We start from the raw sequence: 20,532 nt of genomic DNA, 5'->3' as shown, positions 1-20,532 counted from the left end.
TCTCCTGCTGATCTGGCGGACTCTGCTGAGCGGATCCGCCGCGTGTAAATGGGACCTATGGTTGAGGTGGTTGGCAATACCAGATTTGGCCCCTTCATTGTTTCCTTTGAATAGAGGACTATAATGGCCTGGAGAATTACAGTACAAGCATTTTTGAGGTACTGTTTTTTTTCTGTTTTTTTGTTTTTATGTTTTGAGTTTAGTGAGCTATTAAATATAACCCCCCCCTTTTTATGTTTATGTTTCTTTAATTTTATATATATATATATATATATATATATATATATATATATATATATATATATATATATATATATAATGTATGTATGTATGTATGTATGTATGTATGTGTGTGTGTGTATATATATATATATATATATATATATATATATATATATATATATATATATATACATATATATATATACACACACACATATTAGTAGTATATATTGATGTTAACAGGCACATGGGTTATGTATATATGTTGTATGTTGTTTGAGCAAATATCAATTAAAAATACTTTGTTTAAACTCCCATATATGATTTTACATATAGGTAAGCCTATAATAAGGCTTACCTATAGGTACTGTAAATGGATAGATAGATGGAGCCGGTGGCGTCACCAGCACATGCGCACTGAAGGAATGGCTTGTGTGTGCCGTTCCTTTCAGAGCCACGCTACAAACAGCGACTCCCAAAGTATTTTTATTTTTGGATGCGGTTTACTACTGTTTTAAAACTGTGTACAGGTTTACTTTAAATGGGCAACCTCATTTTTCTCAGTCAAATTGGAATCAAATTGGACTCTTTTGTCAGTTCACTAGGTTGAGCGGTTGGACAACTTTTCTGCCATCACCATTTAACAGGGGAATGTGCTGGTATTAAAACAGGGCCATATTCCCAACCCTGTGTTGACCATTTACAGAGTCATATGCACACAATCTCCACAAAGGTTGGTGTGTCTTTCTAAAAAAGAAAAAAAAAAAAAACACAATAGGATGTTCACTACATTTTAATTTATGGAAAATAATATTTTCAATAAAAGAACTTTAGCAACACAATATTGACTTCTGTGTTTGGCCCACTTTAACACAGTTTAATCAAGTCAAGACCACTAACATTTAATCACATTCACACTGTTGCTCATAGTTTTATTTATTCAAAAATATGTATATCATGATGCTTCAGTACATTCTATAGGTTACATTCACAGGAAGACTATGAGTTCAATTGTACAATCCGGATCACATAAAGGCACACAAGTTAAAAACAAACATTTAGCAAAAACCAAGACATACAGAAAAATCACAGTGCACTGATTGACACTCTTTATGCTGCTACCTCCTTACCAATTTGTTAATTCACAGTGGTTACCCAGTTTTAAAAAGTGACATTTTTCAGTTATACAATTTACTGGTGTCCACATACACTGTATCATTGTTGCAGTCAAGCTTGCCATATTTGGACTGCAGATAAAGTTTGAAGCCAGACACCAGCAAATAGTTCTTAACTGTCTGAAATCTAACCAAGAGTACCCTTGGGTGACTAGGAGATTAATAAAAAAGTAAAATAATTGATTTTCCTGATTGTATTTTTAACCGTGCATGGCAAGGTTAAAGTAAACCTATGGCCTGTAAACATTGCTAGCTGACAGCATACTTAATTCATTAAACATTTAACATGTTTTATTTGCTGGAACAATTCCTATTTTCAGTTATGGGTATTTCCAGTTATCATTGGCTCTGATTGCTAAAAATATTATTCCTTTATGGCAATTTATAAAGATTATAGCTTAGAGGTTTTAGCCTATAAATGTTAAAAGCAGGTACCTACAGGTCATTGATTAAATTTCACTTTATCTACAGGGTTGCCAGGATGTCCATAAACTTAGAAAAGGAAACTTCTAGTTTTGACGTCAAAGCTGTAGTAAACTTCACATCCCTGAATGTGCACATTGCAGGCAATTGAAGCAGTCATCATTTCAAAGCAAGAAACCTGAGTTTGACAGCACTTGAAATATTTGGTAAGGTGCTGGCACTTTAGGCTGCCTTGTATTAATCCCTTACTGGATTTAAAGGATATCTAAAGGTTCCTTTTTTATAAAAAAAAAACAAACATGTCATACTTACCCCCTCTGTGCGGTGGGTTTTGAACAGAGGGGCCCCAATCCTCCTCTTTTGGGGTCCCTCAGTGGCGCTCCTGCTCTTCTTGAGTGTCTTGAGAGAAGTGCTCTCCTTTGGGGCACCCGTGCGGGTGCACTTCCGTTTACTGCTGCTGCGTCCATTGACACAGACAGCAGAACTCCGCTCCGCCCCGAGTTACTGGATTTGATTGATGCTGCGATCAATCTATTCAATCAGGACCCAAGACGCCGGCTGGAGTGGGTGTGCTCATACCCGGCGCAAGAACGAACAGGCTCAGGTAAGAAAAAGGTGGGCTCTGAGGGGCTGGTGCACTACAAGAGGTTTTTCACCTCAATGCAGGTGCACTGAGGTGAAAAACTGCAAAGGTTTACAACCCTTTTAATTTTTACACAGGCGTAATTTAATGCAGAGCAAAGCAAAAGATTCACTTTAATCCAAACCTCCACCTGCTTGCCTCTGCTCCAAGCCACCCCATCTAAGCTACCAGATGATACATGAGCAAAAAAGAAGGGTGGTCAGAAGGGAGTCACTGTCTATATCCTGGTATAGGAAAATGACTCAAATAAAACAAAAAAGGGATATTTGTACACAAAGTATGTAAACATAAGATTTGTAATAGACATTTAGATGTCCATACATTTTTTTTCATATAGATATCACATGGCTTTTGCACTTGCTGATATTCATCCAGCGCAGATAGTACACTTTGATGCAAGAAATGCATTGGATGAATATCAACATGTGCAAAAACTATGTTATATCTTTATGTAAACAAAATTTTGGAAATCTATATGTGTAAATTCTCTCATATACTGTATATTCAGGTTGGATCATGCATTTATCAAACCTACCTATTTTAGACAAGCACATATGCGCTGTTTTATATTGCATAAGAAGTAAACATAGAATGAAATAAAATTGATTTTTTTTTTTGCAAATCTTATGTTTATCTGTATACATTGCTTACCAAAAATATCCCTTTCTTCTTACTAGTTGCTCAAGGTGCTGGTGCTCGGTGATTGGCCCAGAACTCCCACATGGTGTGAGTCACATGCTCTTCCATTCTGAGAAGTACTGGAAATTTTCTTTATCCAGGCAGCTGACCAGAGCCATTAAGAAAATGGGAAATTTCCAGTTTTGGGGAGGAAGATTAAATCAAATATGTTGCTTTGCTCTGCATGGGCAAAGCAAAGCACAGGTTTGCTTCAAACCCCAGCGCTGCAAGGGTTAAATGCTCAGTTGGCTAGGGGATGAAGGAATAAGTACAAATACTTATCTCATTACTCGCTCCCCAGCAGCTGGCATTCTCTTACGCTGTTCGATGCTCTCAAGATGCAGTGGTCCTGCGCATACAATGCAGGCCTGCTGGTTCTGCATTGTATGTTTTGACATCATTGAGCTGCAGCCAGCCACCTAAGTGAAGGGGACTGGTTCCAAGCAGATGAGGAAGCCTGCTGGAGCAAAGAATAAGAGAAGTGTTTCAATTTATTGCTTTTCCCCTTTAGCAACACCACAAAGAGGGACTTTACTGTTTTGAGTAGGGGCCAAGCTTTTGGTTGCAGTTGACATAATTTATTTTATAAGGAGAGGCAAAAGCAAATGTAGTAAATGTGATATCTTTGGTATTGTATTGGACAATTACCAAAGTTTTAATGATGGTAAGGGAAACAAGTAAAGGTTGGAGTGCAAACCAAGAGTTAAATATCTAAAGAAAATATACCATCCCAAGATACAGTAAATGATCAAACATTAACACACAAACACAAGTTACAGTCCCATATTCTTTTAGCAGAAAGAGAACTGATTAGAAAACGTAACAAAACATTCAATAACCATAAGGCTTTTCCAGTCAGCTTTGAAAGGCGACACTGTTAGTGAAAAAGGGGTTGATTTACTAAAGCACCTTGTCTGTGAATCGGCTCACTCCTGTGCATGACCGACTACTTTTAGATGGAAAAACGATTTAATAAAGCACTCAGTCAACAAACTACGGTAAATGACCGTCTAAATGAGTTCCCCCTCCTAGAAGCAGGTGCACAGCAGAGAAAAATCTTGTTTAAAACATGATCTCAAGCAATTTATACTTCTTTTACATATGTTGAACATTTTAAAGAATAACTGCTTTAAAATAATTCTAAATTTGTCTGTATAAAGTGATATATTTAAAAAAATCCAAGCAGGCATTGACTTCACCTAGTTCAAACATCTCGGTAGTGACACAACTTAGCATACCCAGACTAGGAAACCTAAAAAGTGCCTTCACTCTGTTTTTTGGGGCTTGCTATAGTAAATGCCTTTGTTTGGACGCTTGGAAATGTTGTTTGAAATGTGTAAAACCTGTTTTTGCAAAAGCCCAACTAATAAACAGGCTAACATTTATATATATATTTCCTGACGCATCATGGCAGCACACACTGGGTTGTGACTCTGCCCCCACAACCCGGCAGGATTGGTTAGCTATAAATTTGAAGGAGAGGCACTCCACTTCATTCTTTTTTTTTTCCCCATCCGACAAGATTAGAAATACAGGAGTTAATGATTTCAGAGCCATACATGGTCTTTTTACTCAGACAGGGTGGTCCTTAAACCCTCAGACCAATTCACTCCAAAGGTGTTATCATTCTTCCATTACAATCAAGAAATCAATCTTCCATCATTTACAGATGATCAAGGTCAACCACACACTTTGGATGTTAAGACTATTAGAAATGATCTATCAACTACAGTCTCTTTCAGGAAGACCGAAAGTCTATTAGTGATTCCCCATGGGGGGAGAAGAGGCCAGATGGGATCATCCCGCCCCATTGCATCTTGGTTGGTCAAGGCAGTCAAGAAAGCTTACGACATTCAGAATTTGCCAGTACCCGGTGGCATCAGGGCTCATTCAACAAGGGCAGTGGCAGCTTCCTGTGCAGCGTATTGCAGAGTGTCTCCCAAGACAATTTGCAGGGCAGCTACCTGGTCCTCCGGGCATACTTTCATCTCCCACTATAGAGTGGACTCGGCTCAGTTATCAACAGTAGATTTTGGAAGAGCCGTTGTTCGAGCCAATTCTTCAGCTCTGTAATAAACACTACTACTTTAACTTGCACCCACCCAACTGGCGAAGTTATTTCCCAGTGTGTGCTGCCATGATGCATCAGGAAAATGGAAAATTGTATACTTGCCTTTCCATAATTTTCCTTTCCTGACGCATCTCCATGGCAGCACAGGGCATCCCACCCCTTCTTTAGGATGATAGTTACAGAGAATGAAGTGGGGTGCCTCTCCTTCAAATTTTTAGCTAACCAATCCTGTTAGGTTGTGGGGGCAGAGTCACAACCCAGTGTGTGCTGCCTTGGAGATGCGTCTGGAAAGGAAAATTACGGAAAGGTGAGTATACAATTTTCCATTTTACCAGTATACATCAATACTTGTAACTATAGAACTGTTACTATGCACAGAAACACCAACATAGATATTCTAAGAACTTTTTAATTTCCTTAGTAGTTTTATTTAGCTGTGTTTTTTTGCTTCCTATAAAATATTTATTTTTTCTCGTTTTTTTTAAATAATGCTGGTACCGGGTTTTAAGCGGTGTTTTGCCCGCAGTGTGACAGCACTGCCTCATTGATTTCAATGGGAAGGAGTTTTGTGTTCACCGCTCCTTCACTGCTCCAAAGAAGCTACTGGCAGTACTTTTTCTGATGCCCTGCCAGCGCAACACACCCTCGGGCTTGCCCACTGGAGTGAATGGAGCAGCTGTTTTAGGGCATTGTGCAGGCACTATTTTGAACGCTATAGCGTCTGCAAAATGCCCTAGTGTGAAAGGGGTCTTAGGGTTGTTTCACACCACAGAGATGCAGTCTACATGCATGTGGCAGCTCGGTTGCCAAGTGGTTAGCATTTTAGTCTAGCAGCACTAGGGTTGTCAGTTTGAATCCCAACCATGGCACTACCTGCTTTGAAGTTTGCATGTTCTCTCTGGTAGTTGATTTGGCTCCTGTCTAAATTATCCTTAGTATGTGTATGAATGTGAGCTAGGGAATTTAGATTGTAAGCTACTTGAAGCAGGACCTGATGTGAATGTAAAGAGCTGTGTAAATTGACAGTGCTATATATGTACCTGAACTAATAATAATGCGTGTTTTTTTCAATCTGGTACATTTTAGAAGGGTTTCACATAATGTAAACAAAAGAGCTGACATTATAAATAAAAACGCTGCGTGGGGGTGGAGCTTGCTCTTCCACTCCATTTCCTGGCCTGCAGGACTGTATACTTAGATAAGGGTGTAATAGTGATTTTGGGGGGAAGCCACACAATTTTTGTTATCTTTTAGGCATGGGGTTCTCCTTCAAATTCATGACAGACCGAAGGGCAAATGCTCTTTTTTGACATGTTGGCTATGTTGTTTCCATTCTGCTGTCATTGGGAAATCACTGCTGATAGCAGGTTTGAGTCACTGGTTGTTATGATGCCAGCAGGTGCTGTCTCCTAACAACCCACAGAATTTGCAGGCAAAAATAAATTTCAGTGCGTTTAGGAGGTCTCTGGTCATATTCCAGTGTAGTGCCATGCAGAACACATTCATTATGTTCCAATTTGGTGGGCTGCACAAGAACATATGGCACTGGGGAATAGATGGGAAATACTGAACGTGTTTTGGATGCTGATGACGAACGTGCTGGTAAGAAATTTGGGAAAAGAAACCCTCACAGGGACTTGGACATTTAACATTCTCTGCAGTGCATGGAACAAGTACGTATTCTTATATAGCCCTTGCTTTCTTTCTGTGCATACTAATGGTTTAATCTTTGGCCTATTATGTGTCAAATTGATGCACATAGCTAAGGCTGCTAATCAGGTGCAGACACTTTAGGCATTCATGAACAGACAGATTGAATGACACTGGTGGGCACATGCTTTATTGGCCATATGTAGGGATGAGCTCCAGTGTCTTCGCACACTCCCCATGCAGAACCTGCCAGGAAGTCAGCGTGGCGCTGCACTAATCACAGACAATGAGACATTTCCTGATCTCTGCAGCTGCACATCGGGAAATGTCTCACTGCCTGTGATTAGCGCAGCGCCGCGCTGACTTCCTGGCGGGCTCTGCACGTGGAGTGTGCAAACACGCCAGAGCTCATCCCTAGTCATGTGTAGGTAGGCTCACAATACAACCTGTTATATGAAAGGACTGTAGTAGGGGGGTGATATTGTGCATAATGACCAACCCGCTAAGGCTGCTTTGATCTTTGTTTTGGTTTCTATAATTGTTGTGCATATGTTTCTAAAAAGCGGGTTCTTGTGGATATGGCTTCAATTTTGTGGGGTTCTTTTTGTCTGTGTGACCATGCAATTATGGTTTGTGAGCATCTGCTGACCCTTGTCTTGTTATTGTTACTAATAAATGTCAGTTGTTCTACTCTTACAACTCCTAACTGATATGTTTTGCTTAACCACTTGACCACTGGGCACTTAAACACCCTTAATAACCAGACCAATTTTCAGCTTTCGGTGCTCTCACATTTTGAATGACAATTACTCAGTCATGCCACACTGGACCTATATGAAATTTTTGTCCTTTTTTCACACATATTGAGCTTTCTTTTGGTGGTATTTAATCACCGCTGGGTTTTTTATTTTTTGTGCTATAAAAGAAAAAATACAGAAAATTCTGTAAAAAAATGAATTTTTCTTCGTTTCTGTTATAAAATTTAGCAGATTAGTAATTTTTTCTTCATAAATTTTGGCCAAAATTTATACCACTACATATCTTTGGTAAAAATAAGTACAAATTGGTGGATATTATTTGGTCTTTGTGAAAGTTATAGAGTCCACAATCTATGGTGCCAATATCTGAAAATTGATCACACCTGAAGTACTGACGACCTATTTAAATTCTTGAGACCCTAACATGCCAGAAAAGTACAAATACCCCCCAAATGACCCCTTTTTGGAAAGAAGACATTCCAAGGTATTTAGTAAGAGGCATGATGAGTTTTTTGAAGTTGTCATTTTTTCCCACAATTCTTTGCAAAATCAAGATTTATTTTACTTTTTTTTTTTTTCTTCAAAAATTGTCATATTATCAGTTTATTTCTCACACAGCATATGCATACCACAAATTACACCCCAAAACACATTCTGCTATTACTCCAGAGTACGGTGATACCACATGTGTGAGACTTTTACACAGTGTGGCCACATACAGAGGCCCAGCATGCATGGAGCGCCATCAGGCGTTCTGGAGCACCCAGGACAATTCTGACATTTCTCTCCTACATGTAAAAATCATAATTTATTTGCTAGAAAATTACATAGAATCCCAAAACATTATATATGTTTTTTTAGCAAACACCCTGGAGAATACAATGGTGGTCGTTTCAACTTTTTATCTTGCACGGTATTTGCGCAGCAATTTTTCGAATGCTTTTTTTTTGGAAAAAAAACAGTTTTGTGCTTAAAAAAAAAAAAAAAACAGTAAAGTTAGCCCAATTTTTGCATAATGTGAAAGATGAAGTTACACCGAGTAAATCGATACCTAACATGTCACTCTTCAAAATTGCACAGGCTTGTGGAATGGCGCCAAACGTCGCTACTTAAAAATCCCCATAGGCGACGATTTAATTTTTTTTTACTGGTTATATGTTTTGAGTAACAGAGGAGGTCTAGGGCTAGAATTATTGCTCTCGCTCTAACGTTCGCAGTGATACCTCACATGTGTGGTTTGAACACCGTTTTCATATGTGGGCGGGACTTACGTATGCGTTCCCTTCTGCATGCGAGCACATGGGGACAGGGGCGCTTTAAAAAAAAAAAAAGAATGTATTGTTCATTTTACTTTATTTATTTTAGTTTGACATTTTTTTCCCCAAAAATAATTTTTTTGATCACTTTTATTCCTATTACAAGGAATGTAAACATCCCTTGTAATAGGAATATAGCATGGCAGGTCCTCTTTACAGTGAGATATGGGGTCAATAAGACCCCGCATCTCACCTCTAAGCTGGGAAGCCTGAACCTGAAAAAAAAAAAAAAAAAGATTCTAGATTTGATCGTATTGGCGAGTCGGTAGAAGCACCGGAGGGCGGCGGGAGGGAGGGGGGGGGTGTCTATGGCTGGGTATTGCAGGGTATCACCGACTATGGCTGGGTATGGCTGGGTATCTCAGAGTATGGCTGGGTATCTCAGAGTATGGCTGGGTATCTCAGAGTATGGCGTTGCAGAGTATTGCGTTGCAGAGCATTGCAGGATATTGGAGGGTGTTGCAGAGCATTGCAGAGTGTTGCAGGGTATTGGTGGGTGTTGCAGAGCATTGCAGAGTGTTGTAGAGCATTGCAGAGTGTTGCAGAGCGTTGCAGGGTATTGCAGAGCGTTGCAGGGTATTGCAGAGCGTTGCAGGGTATTTCAGAGTGTTGCAGGGTATTGCAGAATATTGCAGGGTATTGCAGAGTAATGCAGAGTAATGCAGGGTATTGCAGAGTATTGCAGGGTATTGCAGAGTAATGCAGAGTATTGCAGAGTAATGCAGAGTATTGCAGAGTATTGCAGAGTAATGCAGAGTATTGCAGAGTAATGCAGAGTATTGCAGGGTATTGCAGAGTAATGCAGAGTAATGGCAGGGTATTGCAGAGTATTGGCAGGGAATTGGCAGGGAATTGAGGGGTTAATTGTCGGTGAGCAGCGATGTGGGCACTGCAGATGCAGCCCACATCGCTGCTGACACCGATCTCTTCCCCCTCCGCTGTTCCGATCGGTACAGAGAGGGGGAGGGAGGAACCGGCGTCATTTGACGGAGCGATCACGTGGTAAACGGCCGCTATGAGCAGGACCCGGCAGTCACGGATGCTCTCAAGTGCGCGCCCCATGGGGCGCGCAAGAGCGGAATTCTGGGAGGACGTCATATGACGGCCTCCCAGAGTTAAGAAACCGCCCTGTAGCCGTCATTCGGCTATAGGGCGGTTATTAACTAGTTAATCATGTAGACAGAAATGCAGCTTCCTGCTTACCACAATCAGAAGTGTGAGTGTGTGTGTGTGTGTGTGTGTGTGTGGACTGGGGGGGGGGGGGGGTTGGTGCTATGTTGTAGTTTGTTGGTATTTTTATTTTTAGATTCTTGCACATAACAAATTGAAAGGGGTGGGTGAGGTGGTTAGAGTTGTAGGCCAGGCCACATTGTACCCATATTCAATTTTCATCACTTTTTTCGCACAAATAGAGCTTAATTTTTCATACTTTGTTATAGAATTTTGCAAACAGGTACATTTTTCTCCTTCACTGATGTGTGCAGATGAGGCTAAACTGATAGGCAGCATTGATGTGCACTGATAAGGCAGAAAAGGTGGGTACTGATGAGGAGGCACTGATAGGCAGCACTGATGGGCACTGATAGGCAGCACTGATGGGCACTGATTGGCACTGTTGGGACTGCACTGATAATCAGGACACTGATAATCAGTGCCCTGATTATCAATATAGATGTCCTTTTAACAGAAGTTGGATATCGGCTCTTCTCTCTCTCACTGACAGCACGAGGAAATTAATTCCGATAAGCGGCTTCTGTTTACATCGTGATCAGCTGTCATCGGCCACAGCTAATTACGTGGTAAAGGGCTGTTATGGTTGACCCTTTACCCCCAGTCTGTGATCAGCTGAGTCTGAAGGACTCAGCGCGGGCAGGAAGTAGTTAAAATGTGTTGCCTGGTTAATATTAGCCTTATTTTGTTCCCTGCTGTTCACTGTGAAAGTTAAGTTGTGATCCCTTTTAGATTGCAAACTCTTATGAGCAGGGCCCTTCTAACCCTATTGTAAAATGCTGTGCAAAATGTAGCACCATAAATACCATTGATTCTTTTTCACAAGTAAATGTACCTAATTGTGTTGCTGCAGTCAATATAAATGTTGAATATTGAACTTTTTATGTATTTGTTGGATATTGGATCAATAAACCATTTTTTCCCCACTTTCAGGTGACAACACTGTAGAAATGACACTTTGCTACAATGTAAAGTAGTGAGTGTACAGCTTGTATAACAGTGTAAATTTGCTGTCCCCTCAAAATAACTCAACACACAGCTATTAATGTCTAAACCACTGGCAACAAAAGTGAGTATATGAGGAGGGGTGCCAATGAGGAGGGGAGTCCTGGCCAGCTGAGTATCTCGTGCAACATCGCTGCATCTAGAGGGCGCTCAGGTAGGTATTATGGGGGCTGCTGCACACAGAAAGCTTTTTATCCTAATGCATTAAGATTTAAAAAAAAATATTCTGACTTTACAATCACTTTAATTGATGCAGATTCGTGCCTAAATGAACATGCACATATTTATTTCTGCCTACAGCCACTTCTGCCTCAGTCTTTACTGAAGAGGGGGAGATGCTGCTGCTGGCTTTGTCAGACCCTTCTGTGAAGTGGCACACAACCAAACTACTGCTCTTATAAGCTCACCTTCACACACCACATGCTTACTTGGAAAACATGCGTGACTCTGGTGTTATGGTTGGGTTTTGAACCAATGACCCTAGTGCTGCTAGGCAGAAGTGCTAACCACTAAGCCATTGTGCTACCCATAGTTTTAACTAGAATATTTAGTAGTACCATGATTCAAGCATTAACATATATAATTCTAAGTAGATATTAAAAAAAAAAAAAAATTGAATTAGACATGTTAAATATTTGTCATATTCTAGAGATATAACTATAGTTTAAATAGATATATTTAACATTAGAAAAAAGTATGTATTGCTCTGTAACATTCATTAAAAATGCCTTAATTTGCAGAACATGTAAAAAAAACACTACAAAACAGGAAAGAAAATTGATATCATTGGTATCAAAAGCAGCCATTTAAGAAATCAAACTTGCCAATTGTTTCTTTTTACACGCAAACAGGCTCTTGGCAAAATCCTGCAGTTCTACGCTCTCTAGGAACTACGTTTAGCATTTTCTATCATGCTTCTCCATTCACCACGTTGAAGTCTTAATTGTATCAATTAGGTGTAATTAGGAGTCTAACATCTATTGCTTCCTTAGTCTTAGTAAATCAACCCGAAAGTGAAAAAATACATTTTCACCTATTACATTCATAAAATAATTTGAAGTCCACAGCCATGAAAGATGGAGAGATGATGCCTTTGTTAGCATTTATCTAATGCCCTACTGGCCCTTTCTTTATAGTTTCATTGTACAGTATTATAAATACTAGTGAAAATATATACGATTATTCCCATAATTTTCCTTGTGCACAGTATTAAATAAAGATATAAATAATGATAATCCAGGTAGAAAATGTAATAAGATTACATGATATATCAGTCTCACTTGGCACAGGATGTTGCATTTTTTGGTGTGTGTTTATGCCTTTGTGCCACACCGTATGGGACATGTGCTGCTATTGTTCCCATCTCCTTAGCTCCTTCCACATGGAACATTTGATCATCGAAGAATATGTGTGGGCGGATTCTCTCCAACAGAGGTCCCTTTGGGGCTCCAGCCAAGAAGAGGGCCTCATCCGTTTCCAGGCCCCAGCTACGCAAGGTCTTTAGTGCTCGAGCCCCACTGCTGGCTGCACTACGAGCAGTAACCAAATATGTGCGTATGGGACAGTTCATTCTCATTCCTTTATGGTAGAACTTCTTCTGCAGCTTTCCTAGAGCTTCCAAGAAACATTTTAGAGGACCCTGTGAATAAAGCATTGAGTTGACGTTAACACAAGAATAATTCTACTACAATCAGCAAAGCTGATATCATTTAAACATATTTTTGGGTTGTGTGAGGAAACTTATGCAAACATGCCAGTAGTGTGTAGGGGGATGAAATGGATGTGGCGCTCCTTGTGGTAAAATGTGCTAATACGTTACAACATGTGTCTCAAAAACTAAACATGTGATCACTCAAAGTGTTATACGCTTCTGTAGTTTGTGGTAGATAGAAAAACATCTATGACAGCTGTATTCAGTGAACATTCATAATACAATAGTATAAAGGTGCCACTTATGGTGCAAAAAAAGGTCAAAGTGACAGGTCTACCATCAACTACAGAAGCATATAACAATGAGTTATCACATGTTCATTTTTTGAGACACATGTTGTAACACGTATTAGCACATTTTACCACAAGCAGTGCCACATCTACCTTGGTAGCTGTTTTAGTGGAGGCAGCAGCTATAGAGATGCATAGCATTAGGTCCATAACGCGCAACTACCCTTTCATTTTTTTATGCCGGTAGTGTCCTTGGTAGAAATCAAACTAGGGCCTAGCGTCACAAATTAAAAATGACTTAGCAGTACTGGATCACCCACAGTGTACACGAGCTGGCCCCTGGGGTCCGGTGGTTGTCTGGGGTCCCTCAGAAAAATAAAGGGGCAGCATAGTGGCTTAGGTGAGTATTATTTCTGTCTTGCCCTATTAGCCCTTGTACACACGGTCGGAGATTCCGACGGAATGTGTCCTATCGGACCGGTTTGTCGGATAATCCGACTGTGTGTGGTCTCCATCGGACTGTTTCCGCTTGAGTATCCGACGGACCAAGTTTTCCAACTTGTCCGTAAAATTTTCAGACAAAATGCTCCGATCGGACATACTCCGATCATGTGTAGCCTACTCCGACGGACAAAGTGCCACGCATGCTCAGATCAAATTCCTAGACCAAATCTATTGGCTACTAGCCTGAATGTAGTCCCGTCGTAACGAAATAACGTCATCACGTTATGTACAATCGGATTTTCCGACAACTTTGTCCGACCGTGTGTATGCAACAGTTTCGGACAAAATCCGTCAGACAAAATCCAACGGATTTGGTTGTCAGAATGTCCGACCGTGTGTACAAGGGCTTAGGGTCATTGGATCAAATCTCAGCCTATGCTTGTGTGGGTTTTCTCTAGTTTCCTACCACATAGGGAACTGCACTGCATAGCAGACATGGAGACTGAATTGATATGGAGCCTGCAATCCCGAACATGCATGCTAGGACCAGGAAGCCTAATGCAGTGTAGCATTTTATACAGTATGTGACAATGAGTTTTGTTTTGATGAATGGCTACATAAGAGTGTAATCTGGGGATAGGCTAAAGACAATTATTAGGGAACACCTACATAATCACCCCTGTGGTCATGCAACTACCTTTTGACTTCTGAGTTATTTGTCCCATGATTAGGCTGATCTGTTTTACTTGAGGACTGCCATTATCAATGGGTTAAACCACATTGGAAAGCACTGCCTCACTAGGGCAGGGGCTTATAACTACCTCATATTGGACTAAGAATATTTAAAGGCATGCAGGTAGGTCAGCAAGTTAGCTCTGAGAAAGAGCCCTTTAAACACATCAGCATACTTGCATGTATTACTTGTTGTTGAATGCTAAAGAGGTCTTGTCTATTGGTCATGGAGGTTCTAATGCCCCGTACACACGAGCGGACTTAAGTCCGACAGACTTCCAAAGGAGTTCCGTCGGAGTTCTGCTGGAATTCCGACGGAGTTCTGACAGACTTTTCGGCCGAACGGACTTGGCCACACACAATCACACTAAACTCCGACGGATTCGAACGTGATGACGTACGACCCGACTCGAATAAGGAAGTTCATAGCCAGTAGCCAATAGCTGCCCTAGCGTCGGTTTTAGTCCGTCGGAGTAGCATACACACGAGCGGAGTTTTCGAAGGGGACCGGGTCCGGCGGAGTTCCTTCGGGAAAATTTGAAGCATGTTCCATATTCTAAAGTCCGTCAGACTTTGGTGAATCAAAAGTCCGTTGCAGCCCACACACGATCGGATAGTCTGACGGACTCGGTCCTTCGGACTTTGGATGTTGAAAAGTCCGCTCGTGTGTACGCGGCATAAGAAATGCTGATACTGGTTTGGATATATGCGTGTGTTTTTTTTTTTTTTTTTTTTTTTTTTTTTTTTTTCCAAATAACGTTTTATTCACCATCAGTGAAAACATAGGCATAGAAACAGTACAGTAGTGCAATAAGAGACAATCACATATAGGGCTATACAGAAGTAAATATAGGTATGTGACAGGCAGCAGCGGAGCACAAACATGTGCCATAGAGTCCAGTGTTTCGGGCGATGGAGTGTCACGGGGCGGGGGGCACCAAAAATCAGCCATCCGCCCCATAGCCCCCATGACCCAGTACGTGCTGCCCAGTGGCCTAAACCAAACATAAAATGCATAGCAAGTGAGAATCGCTATAAAAACTATAGAGATGAGAAAGAAAAACAGAGAAAGGGGAAAGAAAAGAAAGAAAAGAAAGAGGAGAAAGTGCCAGAAATCCAGGTCGTCATGCCTCACCCATTTCGCCCCTAGTCTTCCCGCAGTCGCCATCTCTCCCATATTCGGTCGAATTCCTCCAGCCTGTCCCTCAATCTGGCCGTCATCTTCTCCATTAATTCTACGTCCTTAATCCTGGAGTAGAGGGCCTCCATAGATGGGGCCAGTCTACTCTTCCAGTTAAGGGCTATTAGACAGCGAGCTGCAGTAAGGATATGCCGCAGAAGCTGCCGAGACGGCTTAGCCATCCGCGGTTGGGACAGGCCAAAAAGATAGAACTTGGGCGTAAACGGGATAGGCACCTCAAATACCCGGCCAAGGAGCTGTTGGGTTGATGTCCAGAATGGGGCTATCAAAGGGCAGGCCCAATATATGTGAAGTAGGGTGCCTCTGTCCTGAAGGCAGCGCCAGCTATGCGTGTGTTTTTAACACTTTTGTGAGTTTTTTTTAAACAAATTTTATTTAATAATGGTGTCTGTAATGCTGCAATGGCTGATGCAGCTTTTTTACATTTTTGTTTGTCATTTATTCCATTTTTTACTACACTCAAAAAACATACTAGTAGGCAAACTGGCCCTAGTACATGCATGTGTCTATGTATGCATGTGAGCTCCTTGATGGCAGAGACTAGGTTGAATGCACAGTATGTAAAGTGCTGCATAAATTGTCAGCACTAAACAAATGCCTGCAATAAATAAATAGAAAAGTTGGCTTTTCTAAGTTTAGCCAAAATTATTTGGATGGCTGTAGAGCCAGCAGAGGTCCCTTTGGAAACTATTTACAGTTTTGAGTACAGTATTATAATAGTCTGCTGCTTTGCAATCACATGCCATTTTGAAACTGGATACACTTGGAAAGAACTCAATGGTAAAGCTACAACAAACAACTGTTCTCTACAGTCACGTCTACATTACACTTAAAGCAGTATTAAACCCAAACCAAAAAACAAAATCATTAAATGTGGTGGCTACATCAGTTTTCTTTTCTTTTTTCCCTCTGTTCTCACCTGGTGATCTGGTCAGTAACATACATCCTGCATCAGCTGACCCGTAAGTCATAAGGCTATTTGCCTATATTATTCCCCCCCCCCTTTTTTTTTTTAGTCTTGAGAGTCCTCTATTTTGTATACTATATTACTCTTCTGGCATTTTTTTATCACTCTTATGCCGTGTACACATGGTCGGTATTCCGGCCAGAAAAAGACAGAGCTTTTCATCGTAAAATGCGACCGTGTGTATGCTCCATCGGAATTTAGCTGTCCGAATTTCCATCAGCCAAAAATTTATAGCATGTTCTCAATTTTACCGACGGAAAAACGTTCTATCGGTAATTCCGATCGTTTGTATGCAATTCCGACACTCCAAAAAATCACGCATGCTCAGATTCAACGACGAGACAGAAGCTATTGGCTACTGGCTATTGAACTTCCCTTTTCTAGTTCCGTCGTAAGTGTTGTACATCACCGCGCTCTAAACTATCAGAATTTGGTGTGACCGTGTGTAGGCAAGACAGCTTGAGTGGAATTCCGTCGGAAAAAACGTCAGAGCTTCTTCCGACGAGAATTTCGATCGTGTGTACACGGCATTAGTTAATTTTCTGGCATCTGTTCCTGAGTGAACAGGGATTCCTGAAATGCGTAGAGCTGTAGGATGCCAAGAATTTGTGGATCCCTATATATATCTCTATCTGAAAAAATCTCAAGATTTTTTTATGAATTTATATTGTGTATTGTGTATTATAGTAACTTATTATGGATCAGCTCATTGCCTTGTTTTATTTGGAATTCTATTGTGTCTATTAACTGTTAATATGAAACATGTTATGTATTAAATGTGTAATCATGTGTACTAATTTGTTTTTAGAAGTGATTTTCCTCATTTAAAGTCCTGTGACCTACCGTATATACTCGAGTATCGAATATAAGCCGAGGCCCCTAATTTACCACAAAAAACTGGGAAAACTTATTGACTCGAGTATAAGCCGGGGGTGGCAAATGCAGAAGCTACTGTAAGTGGCAAAGAGGGTCAACAATGCCCATCTGCAGCTGCATGTCTCACTGTGTCTATTGCATGCCTCCCTGTGTCCTGTGCAGATCTGCCTACCTCACTGTGTCCTGTGTATACCCATTCACCTGTGGAAAAAAAGTACAAAAAAAAACACAACACAGGGTTAAAATATTTTATTGCACAGCTCCGGGGGTCTTCCGTCTTCGGGGGTCTTCTCGTCGGACTCCTCCGCTATCTTCTTGTAGCTCTTTTGCTAGCGGAGGAGTCCGGCTTTCTTCCTCACTGCCGGCCTCTTCTCCCGACTTCGGGGGTCTTGTCCCCCTCTTCGGTTCTTCTGCCGGGCCACCGCGCCTTCTTATAGCTCTTTTACAGGCGGTGGCCCGGTCTTCTGTCGCCGCCGTCGCCGCCACCTTCCGTTCTTCTTCTCCAGGAAATGTTGCCTCGACGCTCTCTCTGGCCGGAATGCCAGGGACGCGCTCCGCTGCCACTTATATAGGGACAATGGGGCGGTGTCACATGGCTTTATGTCACATGGGTTGGTCACATGGTGACCCCGCCCCCTTACGATGTCATAGTCTCCATGTGACATCAACCCATGTGACCAACCCATGTGACATAAAGCCATGTGACACCGCCCCATTGTCCCTATATAAGTGGCAGCGGAGCGCGTCCCTGGCATTCCGGCCGGAGAGATCGTCGAGGCAACATCTCCTGGAGAAGAAGAAGAAGAAGAACGGAAGGCGGCGGCGACGGCGGCGACAGAAGACCGGGCCGCCGCCTGTAAAAGAGCTATAGGAAGGCGCAGTGGCCCGGCAGAAGAACCGAAGAGGGGGACAAGACCCCCGAAGTCGGGAGAAGAGGCCGGCGGCGAGGAAGAAAGCCGGACTCCTCCGCTAGCAAAAGAGCTACAAGAAGATAGCGGAGGAGTCCGGCGAGAAGACCCCCGAAGACGGAAGACCCCCGGAGCTGTGCAATAAAATATTTTAACCCTGTGTTGTGTTTTTTTTGTACTTTTTTTTCACAGGTGAATGGGTAGGGGTACATTGTACCCCATACTCATTCACATAGGGTGGGGGGCCGGTATCCGGGGGCCCCCTTATTAAAGGGGGCTCCCGGATTCCGATAAGCCCCCCGCCCGCAGACCCCGACAACCAACGGCCAGGGTTGTCGGGAAGAGGCCCTTGTCCTCATCAACATGGGGACAAGGTGCTTTGGGGTGGGGGGGCCGCGCGGCCCCCCCTTCCCCAAGGCACCCCCCCATGTTGAGAGCACGCGGCCTGGTACGGCTCAGGAGGGGGGGCGCTCGCTCGCCCCCCTTTCCTGGCCGGCCGGGTAGCGTGCTCGGACAAGGGTCTGTTGTGGACTTGGGGGGGACCCCCACGCCGATTTTTTTCGGCGTTGGGGTTCCCCTTTAAGTCCATACCAGGCGGCGGGGCCAGCGACGTCTCCGTCGCGGGCCCCGCCTACCTGGATACCCGCTCGAAATGAGCGGACTTTTCTCCGGGCGGGAAAAGTCCGCTCATTTCAAAAGTACGGCGGACTGGCACACACACGGGCGGATTGTCCGCCGAAATGCGAGTCCAGCGGACAGTATTTCCAACATTCCGAAATACTTAGTCCGCCAGACTGCACGCTGAAAAAGTCTGCTGAAGCCCACACACGAGCGGACTGTCCGCTGAAATGTGTTTCGGCGGACTAAGTAGGCCAGACAGTCCGCCCGTGTGTACGCTGCTTTAAGCTGTCTTAAGGATCCCAGGAGTTCTTACACACATGTGGGAGCAAACTATCACAGACTGAAGGAAACAGCTTTGATTGGTGACAAGTGCAAATACACTCCTCTCTGTAGTAGGTACAGAGTGCAACCAGGGCCATCTTTAATATTGATTGGACCCTGGGCAAAACTTTTCTTGGGCCCCTCCCCCCATGCAGTTTCGCTCTCCACTTGCTCTGAGACATACAATAAATAGCAGCTAGACTCAAAATCAGTTTACTGAATCAGATCAGGCAGCTATTGCCATTGGTTGCCAGAGGTTACAGTGTATCATTACCGCTCACTGACTGGTTGCTAGAGGTTACAGCACACATTACGGCTCACTGATTAGTTGCTAGAGATTACAGAACATGATTTCTGCTTGTTGATTGGTTGCTAGAGATTACTGTGGATATGACGTCAGGAGGGCATGATATACATATCAATACCGCCGGCCGCCGCTTTTTACATATGAATGACACGGCTATTTACATGTGAATGCCGATAATTTACATGTAAACACAGGGTCTGCAGGTGAGTCACCTGTACACAACAATAGGGCAGAGCTGGGCAGCATTAGTAGCAGCACTTCACACTAAATTTATTGGGACACAGCACAGGACTAAAGGGATCAAGGGATGAGGGAATTTAAACTGGGATAGTTGGCAAGTATGAGGCAACTGCTTTGGGCCCCACAACAATGACAGGGCCCAGGACAGCTGCCCCTTTTGCCCTGCCTTAAAAACGGCCCTGAGTGTAACTGTGGAGGTTGCTGTGGGTGCAAAAGCAGAAAGACAGTGGGGGAAGGGGTTGGTAAATATGTCTTTTACTGGCCCCTTCCTTTTCTGAATTGGACACGGTGAACTGTGTTTACTATGCTTCAGTTTGTGAATGAACAGAAGCCTCTGTCTCCTGATCTCCTCATCTTTAATTCTAAGGCTACAAAGAAAGGAATTGAGGAATCAGGGATCTGTCCCTGATATTTCATCCAAGCCCCCCCCCCCCCCCCCAACAGTGTTGTTAAAAAATCATTTAAAAATGTAAAAATAAAATTGTAAAAAAAAAAAAAAATTGTACATTTTTTTTTAAAAATTGGAAAAATCTTTTCAGCATTTTTTTAATTTTTGTAATCCTAATGGCAGATGGCAGCCCTGTCCATAAGGGCATTTCACACAGGGCAGATTCTGCTCTGACCAGCAGGGGATCTGTAAGCTGATACCCTGCAGAGTAGAGCACAGCGGGACGGATGTCACATTCGTGTCCGATCAATTTATGCAGAGTGGACACAGACAGCCCTACCTATTGATGCCCACCTGAAAAACTGAAAGGCAGATCTGATCAGAACGGCCTTGAGAAAGGGGCCTTAATGGTTTG

At 42.4% G+C, this 20,532-nt stretch overlaps 1 protein-coding gene across 1 annotated transcript in view; it reads right to left on the bottom strand.

Moving 5' to 3' along the window:
* Positions 1–999: 999 nt before the first annotated feature.
* Positions 1,000–20,532, bottom strand: part of NT5C1A (5'-nucleotidase, cytosolic IA) — a 106,121-nt gene continuing 86,588 nt past the window's right edge. Inside the window, exon 6 of the mRNA XM_077482090.1 lies at positions 1,000–12,810. Within this exon, the coding sequence (XP_077338216.1) occupies positions 12,448–12,810 (363 nt within the window). The 3' untranslated portion in view covers positions 1,000–12,447. The remainder of the gene's footprint in view (positions 12,811–20,532) is intronic.

Source organism: Lithobates pipiens, unplaced genomic scaffold (genome assembly GCF_037356315.1).
Source record: "Lithobates pipiens isolate NorthernLeopardFrog02 unplaced genomic scaffold, aLitPip1_a1.2 Scaffold_16, whole genome shotgun sequence".
Taxonomy (NCBI): Eukaryota; Metazoa; Chordata; class Amphibia; order Anura; family Ranidae; genus Lithobates; species Lithobates pipiens.
This window is presented reverse-complemented; position numbering and strand designations above follow the sequence as displayed.